The sequence below is a fragment of the Enoplosus armatus genome, chromosome 15 (assembly GCF_043641665.1).
Source record: "Enoplosus armatus isolate fEnoArm2 chromosome 15, fEnoArm2.hap1, whole genome shotgun sequence".
Classification (NCBI taxonomy): Eukaryota; Metazoa; Chordata; class Actinopteri; order Centrarchiformes; family Enoplosidae; genus Enoplosus; species Enoplosus armatus.
Genome location: NC_092194.1, coordinates 20352076 through 20367553, shown reverse-complemented (window position 1 = coordinate 20367553; position 15478 = coordinate 20352076). Strand labels below are relative to the sequence as shown.

Sequence of the window (15478 nt, the reverse complement as noted above, 5' to 3'; positions counted from 1 at the left end):
AAATACACAGATTTACAAGTGGCCGCTGGCATGGTCCATGTGGTCTTTGTACCAAATTGAACATGAATGAATTCTACATAATGAAACAGGAGAGCAGCCAGAGGAGATAGAGCAGAACAAAATAATGGTTATTTACTGAGATTGAGATAGTTAACGTCCAGGAGAAATGCTGCATTTGTTTTGGAGATTCAAAGCAGTGAAATGCCAAATGAAGCAGAGTGAAGTTTAATTGACAAGTGGACACTTTGAATCATTTTTTCATGCCGTCGGATAAATGAGATGGAAGGAAAAACAGCTACAAAGGAAAGGGTGAAAGGGAAGAAAAGAAATGTGGGAATGAGAGAACAAGAAATAAAGGTACAGAAGGGGGAAACAAGGAAGAAAGACAAAAGCAGGAAATGAACTATGTTCGCAAAAGAAGAAGAAGAGGAAACAAGGACAGAAGGAAGGAATAATAGGAGAAGAGAAGAAGAGGAAAGGAAGGAATATAAATGTAAGGAGGAAGGATAAGAAGGAAGGAATGAAAAGGAATGAAAAAAATAAAGGACAGTGGAAAGAATAAGAAGGAGAGAAGAAAAGGAAGAAGGAAAAGAGTGAAAGAGGAATCAGATTGGATGAAGTCAAGTGAATGCCTGTACCAACATTTGTGCCAAACCATGAAGAAAACGCTGTGATATTTCACTGGATATGTGAACATTTCGACCTGCTGGTGGCGCTAGAGGAAGAGCCATCGAAGTCTGCAGGATTCCTCCTCTGAGGATCATGAAATCCATCCGATATTTGTTGAGGTGTTTCAGCCTGAGCCGTCTGATACAAGCAGATACATGTCATTTATATGAACTCAGATGTCTGTTGGTATGCAAGTGCAGCATCAGTGAATCCTGTTCTACAAATCTGTGACGATGTTTTACTCGTGGCGGCGCTGCAGCAGCGAATGTTAAAAACTTCCATCTTAGAATGATGATTATGTGGAAACAGTGTGTGTGTGTGTGTGTGTGTGTGTGTGTGTGTGTGTGTTCCAGCCATCCTTAAGAGGAGAGAGGAGTGCAAGTTTTCCTTCCTCTGAAAAACAGCTTGTGACATTTGAGAGATAATTGACACTGCATCCCCCCCCCCCCGCAGCTTCGCTCCCCGCAGCCCTTCATTTTCCCAGGAGTGACCCCTCTTGCTCCGATGAAGTGCTCTTCACAAGGTTGTCATCGGAAAGGTCAGATCCAGAGAGCGAACGGGGCATGAAAGAAATAAGATGGAGATCCCGTCATCCATCTCGCTGTCTGGATCAAGACACCGATCTGACCTTTAACAGTATATCAGCCTCAACAAGCTATCAGAGTGTACGTGGGAGCGCGGCGCGTGTTGCCTGTTCGTCTGAGTGTGTTTATACAAGACAAGACAGAAGGAAGGAAGAGACAAAGAAACACAGAAACAGAAAACACAACCTGCGACGACACACGTCTTCTTTTATTTCTTCTTCTTGTGTGCCTGCATGGTCAAAACTATTTGAATCGTTTCAGTGGTTAAATTTAAAGTTACTTTAAGCACCTTGACTTGTATGTAGTCAACCTGTGAGACAACATTTTCACTATCAAGTCATCTGTTGATTCTTGTTTGTTTGATTGACTATTAATTTTGTGTATAAAATGTCAGAAAACGGTGAAAACTGCCCGTCACAATTTCCCAAAACCCAATATGACAGAGGAAAACAACAAACCCTCACAACTGACAAGCGACAAGAGAATATTCTGCGTTTCTTCTTGATAAAAGACTTCAACCTTTAGGTGATTATCGAAATTGCTGTTAATCGACTAGTTCAGCATTTAACACAATAAGATTTCGGCTGGCGATGCCGGTGCCAACATGTGTGAGTTCTTAAGAAAACCGTTAATCAATACAACATTAAAGTCTGTAGAGTGACTAAAAGTACAGCAGTTATCTCTGGAAGGGTTCTTTGCTTTGTGTGAAGTCTTTGTAGGAGCTGTAGCATTGTGTCATAATAATAATAATAAAAAATAGGGAAATAAAACTGAAAGTTCTCCACCTCTGTGACAAACAAACGTTGTAGTTCTCCCTCAGACATCATTCTGAAAAAGGCAGACGGAGATTGTGAAAACTGAGCTCCATAACTCGTTTATTACTTTACAGTAATCCGTACGACCAGTTTTCTAATTAACAGAAAAACTGAACTGAGGTAGTTTATCTTTTTAAATCTTTCATCGACTAAAAATACAAAATAAAAGTGTTCTTGCGCTCCTCAAAGCGCGGAGTCGTCACGTCTCTGTAAACTGAATATATTTTGATCAGACGAATTTTAAATTTGAGACTTCACTTTGTCACTCTGGTCATCTTTTTACAAATTCCCACTGCGACTTGTCCCTCCTTCCAGTAAACAAATGAAATACATTAGAGATATTGCTCTAAATTTGACCTCCTGCATGCAAAAAGCCTCTAAGTGTTGAGAGCATGAGGGATTTTTTTTTGTGATCTGATGAAATGAAGTGAAATGATTTGACGTCAAAAGATGAAGAACATCTGTTGCTTCTTGTCCGCGGCTGATTTGTGAATAAAGTGATTTTGATTGAGGGCTCTCAATGCTTCTTGGGCTGTGGCGTAAAATGCAGCAGTAGGGACGGAAGATGTCGGGGGTTTACTTCCCTTGAATAACTATGAGTTTGGATTCATGGTGCACCTCCAGCTCACCGAAAAGGTAGAAGAAGACATCTTTCTTTTTACGAGGGAAATATTACATCCATATATCTCGTTAGTGCTACTTCCTCTTGGTCAATGAGTGATGCATTTATTTGGTGGAAGCTTTTATCCTGTCACAGTGCAACTGTTGAAACAATCCAAGAAGGCAGCGTCACTCTTTAGACATAAAGGAGTTGTGATAAGGGGCTGCAAGTAGACGTTACTTCTCTCTAAAGGACAAGGAAGTAGTAAGTAATACAGCTTTTTAGAAAACATTAGTACACATACAACATGCTTTCTTCTCTGCTGCCTGTATTATTTTACTATGGAGTTTCATTACCTAGAATGTAAACACTCAATGTTTCCTCAATGAGAGATCAGTAGCCCGTCTGGAGATCACACTGGAGAGCCTTGAGATTGTGCTCGTCAAAGTTCAATAAAAACAAACGAGGTGGGGTCAATTCAGTCCCTCATTAAAAGGAGGCACAGAGAGGCCTGCTGGATGACTTCGTTGGGCGGGTCAGATCGAACCACAGGACAACCTCTGACCCCTGCATCCATCCAGGGGGAGGATGTTTAGGTGGTTCACTCGTATAAATACCTCGGAGTACACCTGAACGACAGGCTAGAGTGGGCTGGTGATTGGAGGAGGAGTTGAGCTGGACTCTCTCCTGAAGATCGTCTCCCACCCCTCACACTCTTACATCTCTTTAACTTTTAACTCTTCAACTGTAATGACATTCGTATGTATTCCCCGGCTTCAAAGGACCTGCTGTTTTACTTTTATCTTAGTACTTCTCTTAGCATTTGTTTTTGCACTATTCTCATTGGATAAGGTGTCTTGTTTACATGCCAGCACCAATATCAATAATAATTGTTCTATTATTGGTTTGTCAAAATGTCAAACAACAGCAGATCATCTTAGTAAATGTGTTTGAACACCAGACGTAATCACAGTTTTGAGGTACTTGTACTTTACTTGAGTATTTCCATGTTATGCTACTTAATACTTCTTCTAAACTACATTTCAGAGGGACATATTGTACTTTTTTACTGCTCTACCACCACTACTACTTGTTTGACAGCTGAAGTTAGTAGTTACTTGGCAGATTCAGATTCAAAATACTTACAAATGAAACAGAGTATTTGTATACTGTAGTATTGCTACTTTTACTTAAGTAAAAGATCTGAGTACTTCTCCCACCGCTGCACTTGAGGCACCACAGACCTTTTCACTTAATGAAGACAATAAAACGTAACCTTCCCTTTGACCGTCACAAACCACGGGGACAATAAATTAAAGAGCGTTTTAAGAATTTTTGAAAAGGTTTATTACTTGTGCAATAATTTAGGCTTCCAGTATTTTAAAAAATATCATGTCTGTGGCAAGCGACACACATCTAAAATATACTGGTTATTTTTTTTTTTTTACTTCTGTAGTCTGTAACAAAATGGACTGCCTTTAAATTCATGTGAACATATTGCTCCAATATCTTAAAGTATAACAGAACACGATTACATTCCCTTTAACACCTACTGTAAGAAGACAATGCTTACATATCATATATAATATATTAAAGAATGTATCATAATAACATCGAATAAAGTGAGGAAGGCTTTCTTAACCAAATACTGCTCTTTAAAACATCGTAGCTATTATTACAAAGTGAATAGTGAGACCAAGATCACCAAACTACAGCAGTCAGCACTCAACATACAGTGATGTAATTTACATCTAGAGTTAATGTAAAAACTGTGCACAAAATACAGTAGCTACCATAAGTAGTAAGTAATATGGCACACATGAGCTAAATACTTAAGACAGCATTTAGAAACATCTGTCCAGATCAGATGTGGGCATCTGGACGGCGAGGGCTTGGAGCCAGGGCGACATCATTTCATTTATCAAATCAAAAACCTGTATTTATATCAAAATCACAAAGCTGGAAATGTGACAACAGTCTTATACACGAAAAGGAAACCCTCATATACTTTAGTATTGTCTCTGCACTTTAAATTCTGACATTAAAAACACGTCTGCTGCCAAGAGTTTAAGCGTCTTTTGTTCATTTCAAGGCAGACAGCTTCTCATGAAGAGTAAAGTACAAACCGTCAATCCGCTTCATTAGCTTACATGTGTCAGAACAAGCTCCCTCATCAGAGTAGATGAGTACATGAAAAGAAAAAAACAAAACAAAACACCTTCTGTAAATTTATTTAAGAAGGTGACAACAACACGACTCTGGCTCCAAGCCCACGATCTGTTTTTCTACCCTTCCTCATCCTCTGCCTCCGTAATCTTTCTCTCCATGCAAAGTGCTCTTCTATTGGACTCTTTCTCAACCATCCAAGTCTGGACACACTCACAGTAACAGTGGATTACGCAGGAGGAGAGTTTGTTCAGTTGGAGTCCTGCAGCTCCGGCCCTGAAGCCTCTTCATCCGCGCCGACATTTGACTCTTCCTCATCTGGAAGAAAAAAAAACATGCAGATGCTGGATTACTCTCCAATCTTTCAGACGTGACTACCTGCAGGCACAACAGAAGTCTACAGCCAAGCCAGCAGCTCTGTGAGGCTGTACTTAGACAGTAGCATGTTAACATACTCACAAACTGCTGTTTCGCAGGTATAAGGATAAGATGTTCGCTATGTTAACAGCTAGATAAAAAGTCAGAGGATCATTAAAGATATCACAGTTCATCCTGAGGGGACCATGAATGTCTGTTGAGACATTTCACTCAAAACACAAATATCATCCTCATGGTGGGAAAGTGACAGACAGACAGACAGACAGACATTTCCATCCCTGGAGCTGTTGTGTTAGTACAAAGTTTGGATTATGTAGTTATTTGATTTCTAATTTAATTGCTTTACTTTGAACGCTGTACATTTTAAACACTTTAAATATGCAACACAAGTGTTTTCAAGCTTCAACAGTCTTGATATTTTAGTAGGAGCCAGTTTCACGAAAGCAATTTACGAGTTCTGCTTTAAAGCAGACTGTAAAATGACTGTCCTACAAGAGGAGAGGAAATTATCTCATGTTGTAACTTTGGTGAAAAAGGCCCCAGATCCTTAATTACATCAAACTAAATAAAAGATAAAATGAATGTCCTCTTTAAAGTAAAGACCAAATGTCGGAACACAATTGGACTAATATTCTCTAACAGCTTCGTTGGCCACAAACCCCAATTTTTAAAGCAAATGTGGTGAATACTGCTGTTCAGTTGCATTTCATAACATCAAGTGGCACTCAGAGGCAGCATGGATGCTAATAAAGTCAATGGAAAGAGCCGACTAGAGACAAACTGGACGGCACGCATTGAGGTGAAAATGTGTTTCCTCTAATGATTCAACCTAAGTGGAAGATTGCATTTATCCTGAGTTGTACGACTCCAGCAGCGGCCTGTTTGGAAGATGATGAGACCGACTCTCAACACATCAACACATTTCTGTGCAAAAATATTAAGCCACAGTATATCACTACGTCTCTGCTCCTGAGTGCTTCCTCCTTGTGTTCAGCTCCTCCGGTCAGGTGAGAATGACTGCAACAGTGCGTCATTAGCATAAAGAGCTAACCGTTACAGGAAATAACCTTTTGTGGGTATAAAGAGACGGACGGACGGACGGACGGACGGACGGCAGCTCCTCGTGTTTGGAGAGACACTTAAAAGGCAGCTGTTTGTAGGAACACCAGATTAGGACAGCCAGTGGTGGGAAGAAACTACATTTACTCAAGTACTGAACGTCAGTATAAATCTGAGGTACCTTACTTGAGTATTTCCATTTTATGCTACCTTATACTACATTTCAGAGGGAAATATTGTACTTTTCACTCCACTACATTTATTTGACAGCTAGAGGTACTTCTTACTTTGTAGATTATAATTTAACATAAAAAACACACATGATTGACACAAACATTAAACATTAAAGCCTTTTGGCTGGTTGGGGCTCCTTTTCAGACGTCTGTGAGTTGTTAACCAAAGAGTGTTAATGTTTTTTAAAGTTACTTTTCAAGGCACAAAGATCCCAACCCGATATTTCACAACAAAAAATAATCAAAGATTAGAGAAAAGCCCTTAATATGAAAACAGATTTGTTTAGCAGAACTTTGTTTTTTTACTTTAGACTTTTGTTCCTGGTTCAGTTTAAATCGACATGAAAAGGAAACAAGGCCAAACTTCAGACCTTCAGTGACCTCTCTCTCCTCCTCACCTGCAGTTTGTTCCTCTGCACTCTGTCTCTCGGTTTGGGCGTCCGGAGAGCTCGGCTCGTCCGGCGGCCAGCGGAGCTCGCCGCTCTCCACCTCGGCTCCGTCCGTGGGCTCCACCACGATGGAGGGAAGCCTCTTGGACAACTTTGGATACCTTTCATGGGTATCTGGGAAGATCTGTTTAAAGCTTATGTAAGGTTAACTGAAGGGTTCTCATATTTGGGGGGATAAGTACATCATTACTCACAACACATGAGAAAGAACAACACCACGGTACAAATCGGATTAGGAAAACTGGATGAAGGATTAGCAGCTGGACTCATGAGGATGACTTCACTGATTTGTTACTTTGATCTCTAACTTCACGTGCACATGCTTGTGATGCTCTCTTTTCTATTTTCTAATTATCTTGACATATCGTTGGTCTAACAGCCCTGTAAGCAACAATCTGACCCTGGATGTGTAAGACTGGGACTTAGAAGCTTGATTCTCCATTGCTAACTTCAGTGACTCCTGAGTAAGTCTTGTAAAATAAGGACTACAATTATGGCTACCCAAAAGGACTGAATCAGCCAACAGCAGGCCTCCAAAGGTGACATGTCATGCATACCTTGTCTGCATGATTAAGACAACCCAACATTCACTGTATCCAACACTAGAATATACTGAAGCATGCAAGAAAGCTGTTGTGTTTATTAATAAAAGAATATATGTTATTAGGGATATTATTCGGAAGAATCACACTAACATCTGATTGTATTCATGCTGAATCCATAACGTCCTGAACCTCCTCTTGTTGTATTGGGACAGACCTTGAACCTTTCATCAACTTATCATCATATATTTACAACATATGGAAAGCGTGTTTATTCTTAATTCTAAGAATAAGAGCAAACTTATGAATTTTGACTCACTTATAACAAAAATGTTACTTTATTTACAAATACCGACCCTGGTTATTAGAGGTCAACTGCACACACCCTTGTATAAAACTGCAGATGTCACTGCATTTAAATGACCTGACTCCACCTAAACCTAAAAAACCCCCAAATAAATTCAACCAAATTAAGCCCAGTTTTATCCCAAATGCTTTGATGTCCTGACCTGCAAATCACCAAATCAAGGCTTCCTGGGGAATGCACTACAAACATCCTTGTTTAGTCCATTTTGTTGTAGTTTTCACCGAATTAAGTCTCTTTCAGAAGATTTCGGACTGAAAAGGTGAAAAACATCAGCAGCAAAGAGAAAAACAAACCATCTCACACTATAAAATAAAGCATGAGTGGTCACTCTTTACACTTCTCTTAATGATGAGACATTATGTTTAGAAAATAAATGGCACAGTAGTAGGTGATAACTCACTCGGCTGGATAAGACACATACCATTTACTCACAGCAGGACCGAGTCCGACTAATGACCTCAGTCGCGTCAACCCACATTTTACTCTTGCTCATCACTCCTGTGACTCACCACTGTATGCTTTCTACTCAAATAACACAGGGCTGCTTTGAAATAATCCAAACACACGCATTCACACAAATATATTCACACACACACACACACACACACACACCTGGAAGGATACTGCGCCCTGATCTGCTGCCGCTCCACCCCCGCTGAAGTCCTCCGTACCTGGCTCCAGAGAGTTCATCACCTCGGTCATCCTGGAGGAAAACACATGCTGATGATCACCGATCAATAACCTGTCTGTACTCTGTTTCTCTACTCTGATGGCTGATGTGACACCCTGAACGTTGAATGTTCTCTTACCTGAACTGATGGATTAGTGCAGGGTATATTTAGATAAACATGATAAACACACAGATTTTTGAAAAGTATTGTTTTGGTATCGGAACACTTAGCAGCCCTGATGATTTTTTCTGAAGGTAAAGTTTTTATGTTTATGTTCATTGTGTGCATCCTTGTGGTCTAATGAACGTGTTTAGTGCATTTCCTTCCTCATGAAACATTTGCAAAGCCGATGTTTGCGAACATCTTAACCGAATCCTGCATTGTTTACATCCGTGTTTACATGCTTGCCATCTTTTGCTGCGTTTTTTGGCCAGTTACCGACACCTGTAGATCAGCGGGATCACGAAAAGCTTCTCTATAGAGATACTAGTGGTCAAACACTCCACAGGGCACCTTTAAGTACTGGCTCTAGTTGGCTGTTTGGGCAACAATAATGACTTATTAGAGCCAAAGGTGCCAAACCTAAAACCTAAAACATGTATTCGACCACTACTGTCGAAAACTGTATTTAGCAATAGGTATCATTTGATCATTTGTTCCGTGCTTCTGCTAATACGTTACTTGAGTTTTGATATAGAAACTTAAGGAATACTTGTCAATGCAGAAACAGTGTTCAGGGGAATCACAAAAATGAAATTCTGTACAAAAAAAAGGCAGTAACTTTGGAATAAACCACTCGATTTGGCCAAATTCAGACTACTGAAGCATCGAATTAGCTTACAGTGTAGTCAGTCTGCAGTACGAAGGCATCGCTTCATGGCCAGTATGGAGAGGAGGAAAGATTATAACCACAAATAACTCTTACAATGTTCGTATGGACATGTGAGATCCTTTTAAGATAGACTTTAGCTTTGGCCACTTGGGGGCAGCGGAAACAAGTGGTGAAAAACATTAACATATCATCACCTTTTAAATATCAAAACTGTCGATTAAACTGTTGGTTAATCAATCACAGTTGTTTGTCTGCCAGCTGTTTGCTGCCTAGCAGGTGGTGTACAGTGGGTCTTTAGAGAAGTGAGAGTGAACCAAAACCAAAGACGCTGAGCTAAAACTCACTATAAAGCTCTGTAAGGCCGAGAGGAGCTGCAGATTCAGGTGGTAATTCTCTGCAGAGTCATAATTATGAGCGTTTATGTTTTCACATTGTCACATTTGATACCTAGTTAATATAAAAATATCAATTATAGCTGCTTCACTGAATATATTTTTCTTATATCGGGACACCTGGCTGTGCATTATCACTAAAAATCTATAATGACCGCCTCTTTAAAAGCCAGCCGACAGTCTTCTGCTCACTAGTGAAAGCAGACTTTACGGGTGACAAGTTATCAGCAACACCACTTTCCATACAGTTGCTGTTGCCATGGGGACGAGCGATTGAGATTGTATGCCTCTGATTGTCTGAGCAGTGCACTTTGCCTGAGCGCACGAGGCCGAGAGCTGATTTGGGGGGTATTCATGTGTGCCCTTACGCAGCAATTACCGCCGTCAGGACGAGGACGTGTTGTTGTGAGACTTCTCTGTGAAACCTGGAATCGCTTCTGCCCTTCATCATCACAGCGCTGAGACAATACGGCCTTTATTCCTCCTCATCAGAGGCTCGCATTGTTCCTCTGGGGAGAATCTGTGCGGTCACTCCAGCCGGTCTCATGTCCGGGCTTTTTTAAAAAAAGAAAAGGGCTCTGTGGCTCTGAAGGTAGCAAACTGAGGAGGCCTGTGGAGCCCTGCACATGATTCCGGTCTGATCTTGTTTCTGAGAAGTGCATTCACTCTGCGGTGACGTGAAGCGTAACAGACACAAGAATTTAAATGTTGATGCCAGGCGTGACGCTTCTGTCATGCTTTTTCTTTTTTTTTTTCCTCCAGCTGAATAATAATGCCTAATTTGAGCTATTAGATCTGAACAAGGTTATCCATGTGTTAATGTCCGTGTGCTTCATTTCTGCCTCAACAGAGACATGAAATGTGTGAAGTCTCTTTACATTTTTAGCTGGTTTAAGTGTTTCAACTGGTGGCTCAAATTATGGCGTCTTAAAATATGTAATATATCCATTTGCTGAGTTAAACTGAGCACACCTGGAGCCCCCTTTTATTTTGGAGTGTGTTGGAGTTGAGATGACACACGGCGCTTGACGTATCAGATGTTGCTTGATTAAGACAGTGAATCAATAATTTTCAACATGACAACTGAAACTGATCCTACAGATTTCTGAGCTGTGAACTACAAATATGAATGCTGCCCTCTGGAGTTTTCATAGAAACAAAGAAAAGGTATGTTTATATTCGTTATTTCTCACCAAAACTAATTCTGAATTGTGCATTATTTATGTGTTACTATGTTAGCTCGCTAGCGTCTTCTTCTTCATTGCCTTTGTTGCTTCACTTCGGCAAAAACATTGCTCCACAGCGCTACTAGTGGTCAAAACCTCCACAGGGAACCTTTAAGCACCCATCGGAGCTACAACCAACAATTGTTTTCATTATTGTTTAATGTATTGCTTTATAAGAAATGTCATAACTATATATACTGTTGGGTAGTTTAATCTATAACAAAACATCTTATTTTATCAACTTTGTTTTGTATGCTAAATCTGAAAGTAACTAGTAATTAAAGCCGTCACATAAATGTAGTGGAGCAGAAGTATAAAGTAGCATTAAATGGAAATACTCAAATGAAGTACAAGTACCTTATCAAAGTACAGAACTAAGTAAATGTACTTAGTTACATTCCACCACTGCAAGAATCCAATTCAGTGTCTTAAAGTTGTCACATTTACTTTGTCATATTGATAGCAATCTGAATATTTGGGGGTTTTGGATGTTTGATTGAATAAAAAAAAAGATTTGAAGACATCATGTTGGTTTTCAGGAAATGTTGACTATTTTCTGAATTTACAGACTAATAAATAATCAGCGGATAAACTCATAATGCAAATAATTGTCAGTTGCAGCCTTGAAAATCAACTGTACAAGCCAAAACCCGCAGCAGCGCCCTGAAGACTGCAGCATCACTCAGCTGATGTTGGATTGCAGACACGAGTTTGAAGCCAGATTCTCGCACCTATAAAAAAAAAAAGTCAGATTTCCACCTGAAAAACACCGAAATCTGCAGAAAATACTTCATCCTCCATCCTCACTGTTTGCTTTTCAGATGTGCATCTGGTGTGACCTCCTCTCTTCTGTCCATCATGAGCTTCATCACGGTGGAGACTGTCCAGTTAAAGGGGCAGCAGTTCCCAAAATTACCATCCTCCAGGACTGTTCAACAGCCAGTTTAATTCCATTATTTCTCTTTTGCAGATATAAAGGATATTGATGGGATGTTGCACGAATGGCCGCTCTCCTCTCTCGCCTCTTATCGCCCCAGCTGCACTTCAAACATTTGTTTTTTCCATTTCTGCTACTAAATCCGAGCCAGCAGCAACACCACCTCCTCAAATGCAGGTTGCTCGGATAAATCCAGTAAGTTTTTACAGCCCGAGGACATGGGGAGAAAAAATAAAACATTCTATCCATGGACAAATATAGAGATATTCTTCTTTACTTACCACACAGCCCTCTGAAATGTTCCACTGCTGTCTTTTTGTTGCAGTTAAATTAGATTTCTCCCGTGTTTGTTGCCCTAGTTCACATTTCCTGTTCTATTTTTTGACTCAGATGCACTTGGTTGATGTTTTAATGACACAGAAACTTCTGATACATTGACAACATATATATATAATTAACAAATGTGCAGGTTTGAAGCGCTGGTTTACCTGCACGGCACACAACAGGTAGCCCGTTTACTGCAGGTAGCAGAGACTATAAATAGATTTAAATACCGGTGTTTAATACACAGCTTCTGCTACACCTACACTTATTCACAGGCTGATCAGTGTTTTCTGCCCACAATCCCACACACTGAGCATCACCGGTGCAGAATTAACACAATTTAAAGCAGGTTTTTATGAATTCTCCTAAACCTCTAAGGTGCAGTTTAAATTATTCAACTGATCAGTCATTCACATACTTTTATAAAAGCGAATAAAAGCAGCTTCTAGTTCCGTGTTTGAAATGAAGAAACGTTTGTCTGATTGTTTCCAGAGTGTTTAAAAGGCGGATAAAAGCTCCGTACCTGTCTGCGGGCTGATCCAGTGTCTCAGAGCAGGAAGGTCTACGTCCTCCGCTGCTTCATCACACTGATGCTGCTGATGCTGCTGAGGATGATGATGGTGGTGATGATGATGATGATGATGATGATGCGGGCTGTTGTGGGCGACAGGCGGCGGAGTGCGCGAGGCTCCCGGTGAAGTTGCCGCTCGCATCTAAGTGTTGAGAGACTGCGCAGTAGAGCGGGACTGGTGCTGCCTTCACGGGCTATCGGAAACGTTGGTTTTGGAGGGGGAGAGTGCGTACGAGGTGTTGTAGTTAGACTAAATGGCAGAAAATGTGTGTGGAGACTTCTTCCCATATACTTGTGTGTACAATAGTTATCTCCAGTTTGTGCCTCTTATGTATTGCCATTAGATTGCAGACACAGCGCTAACCATTGACGTTTAACAGCACTAACCTGTTCAGAAGGTATTTCCAGAATCCTCAAAGACTATAAAATATAATAATAATAATAATAATAATAATAATAAATAAACTGAGCACAGACATATCCAACTCCTCTGATGAACTGGAACGCCAGCTGTAAACCAGACCTGATCACCCAACATCAGTTTTGGACCTCATTAATGCTCTTAAATCCCTGCAGTCCGCTTATACAATCTGGTGGAAAACCTTCAAAGAAGACTGGAGGCCGTTTATGTACATGGTCTTAAAACTATATGTTCAACAATCACATATGTGTCTAATTTTCTTTATCTGGGTGTCCACATACTTGTGACCTGTAGTGTATTTCTGAGACTTCAGTTTAGGGCCCATACACAAATACAAATGTGATCTTTGGACCCTATTTGGCCACTATTCTTATTTTTCTGTTAAGTGAAAATTACTTAAAAGACACTTATTACATTATTTAAGATGTTACCTTGAAGCTTATTAACATATAAACAGTCATAAATTACCATGAAGCCATGTTGCTTACTAACCCTAACCAAATTATGTTAATTGAGTGATTAAACTCTGAATTTATACCTGGTGAGCTGTGAGTATATTCCCTTCAAGCATCTCGTTGCTTGATGAAACACAAGCCATCAGAAAACTTTAATATCTCGACCAAGTACGGCTCTTGAATCGGTTATCCTTGAAGCTGGAATTTACGAGGATTACTTGAAGGTAGCGCCTAATCAGGGGTGAACCGAGCAGCCGTTGATTATTTTAAATGTGCTAATATCGTTAGCAGTTAGCTGCATTTGTCAGGTAAGCTGACTTGCCCTATTTTTACTACTTAGAGACACACGAAGACGCCGTCTCTTTTTATAGACCTGTTTTACTGTTATAACATTTAAGTAAAGTTAGTAAAGGGTTCTGTAATGCTAACTATCAAACAGCAAAAAAGCCTGTAGCAATGCTATATGCTTCTTCTTGTCATTAAGCTAGCACAGAGAGGCTTCACTGTGTGTTTAACAGATAACTTGCTTTTGCTAACCTGTTTATTTCATCCCAATAACACAGTGATAGTAAACCTATACTTGTGAGCTGTGTCTCCCTCTAGTGTGCAAATATATGTGTATTAATGCTTCCCAAGACAATGTTGAGTAGTCATGAGCAGTGGAGGAAGAAGTACTCAGATATTTTACGTAGCTAAGTAAAAGTAGCAATACCACAGAGTAGAAAACCTCTCTTACAAGTAAAAGTCCTGCATTCAAAAGTTTACTTAAGTAAAAGTACAAAAGTAGTAACATTGAAATATACCTAAAGTACCAAAAGTAAAAGAACATCTTACTCACACTCATTATGCAAAAAATATATATTTTATTATTGGATTATAATTAATGATGCGTTAATGTGTGAGCATCACTAATTTGATCTACTTTACTTACTGCTGGTTGGCTTAATCCACAAAAATACGTCATAATTTATTAGTTGATTTTATTTTGTTTTAACAATCTGAATCGGTATACAGTAACTAAAGCTGTCAAAATAAATGTTGTGGAGTGAAAAGTACAATATTTGCTTCCAAAAAGTAGTGTGGTAGAAGTATAAAGTAACATAAAATGGAAACACTCAAGTACAAGTACCTCAAACCGGTAATTAAGTACAGTACTTGAGTAAATGTACTTAGTTATATTCCACCACTGGTCATGAGATGATAACTTTATGTTGACTAATGTATTTTTAGTCATTACTCATTCAGCCCACTTGAACTAATTTTGATAGCACTAAAAGTATGCCTTTATTTTAAATTTGGTGATCTAAAATTTCACAAAATCTCATCAAATTTCATCAAATGAAACAGAATAACCAGGAAAAGAATCTTTGGTTGAATCAAGGCCACAAGCCAAACAGGTTTGAAACCCACTGACCTGGATTACAGAACATAACTCTCATCAACAGCTTCAGCCACAGGTTTGCATATAATAATATTTATTTATTGTGTATAACTTTACAAACACGTTGAGTCAAAGCCTATCAGAATTCAAAGAGGAACAGTAATCAAATAAAACCCCAGAGATCATTAAAAGCTATTTACACAGCCAGTTTAATATTCCCGCTTTGTACAGTGATATTGAAAGAGAACATACTGTTATATATTATATTTTTACTATAGCAAATTAGGCTCTAAGCAAAATATTGATAAAAATATACTTGCAGCAGTACACTTGCTGTGTTTGATCATAAGCGTTTCATTTCAGCTTTGCATTGCTATTGTTTCTTTACATTTTAGCTACAGCAAC

The 15478-nt window shown here is 39.5% G+C and overlaps 1 protein-coding gene across 1 annotated transcript; it reads right to left on the bottom strand.

Annotated features, from left to right (window-relative positions):
* Nucleotides 1-5085: 5085 nt before the first annotated feature.
* On the bottom strand, nucleotides 5086-8565 carry LOC139298148 (protein LBH-like). Its single transcript, XM_070921028.1, has 3 exons — nucleotides 8488-8565; nucleotides 6904-7078; nucleotides 5086-5153 (listed from the first exon to the last, which is right to left on the bottom strand). Exons 1-3 carry the CDS (start codon nucleotides 8563-8565, stop codon nucleotides 5086-5088), a joined length of 321 nt encoding a protein of 106 aa, XP_070777129.1.
* Between the last annotated feature and the right edge of the window lie 6913 nt (nucleotides 8566-15478).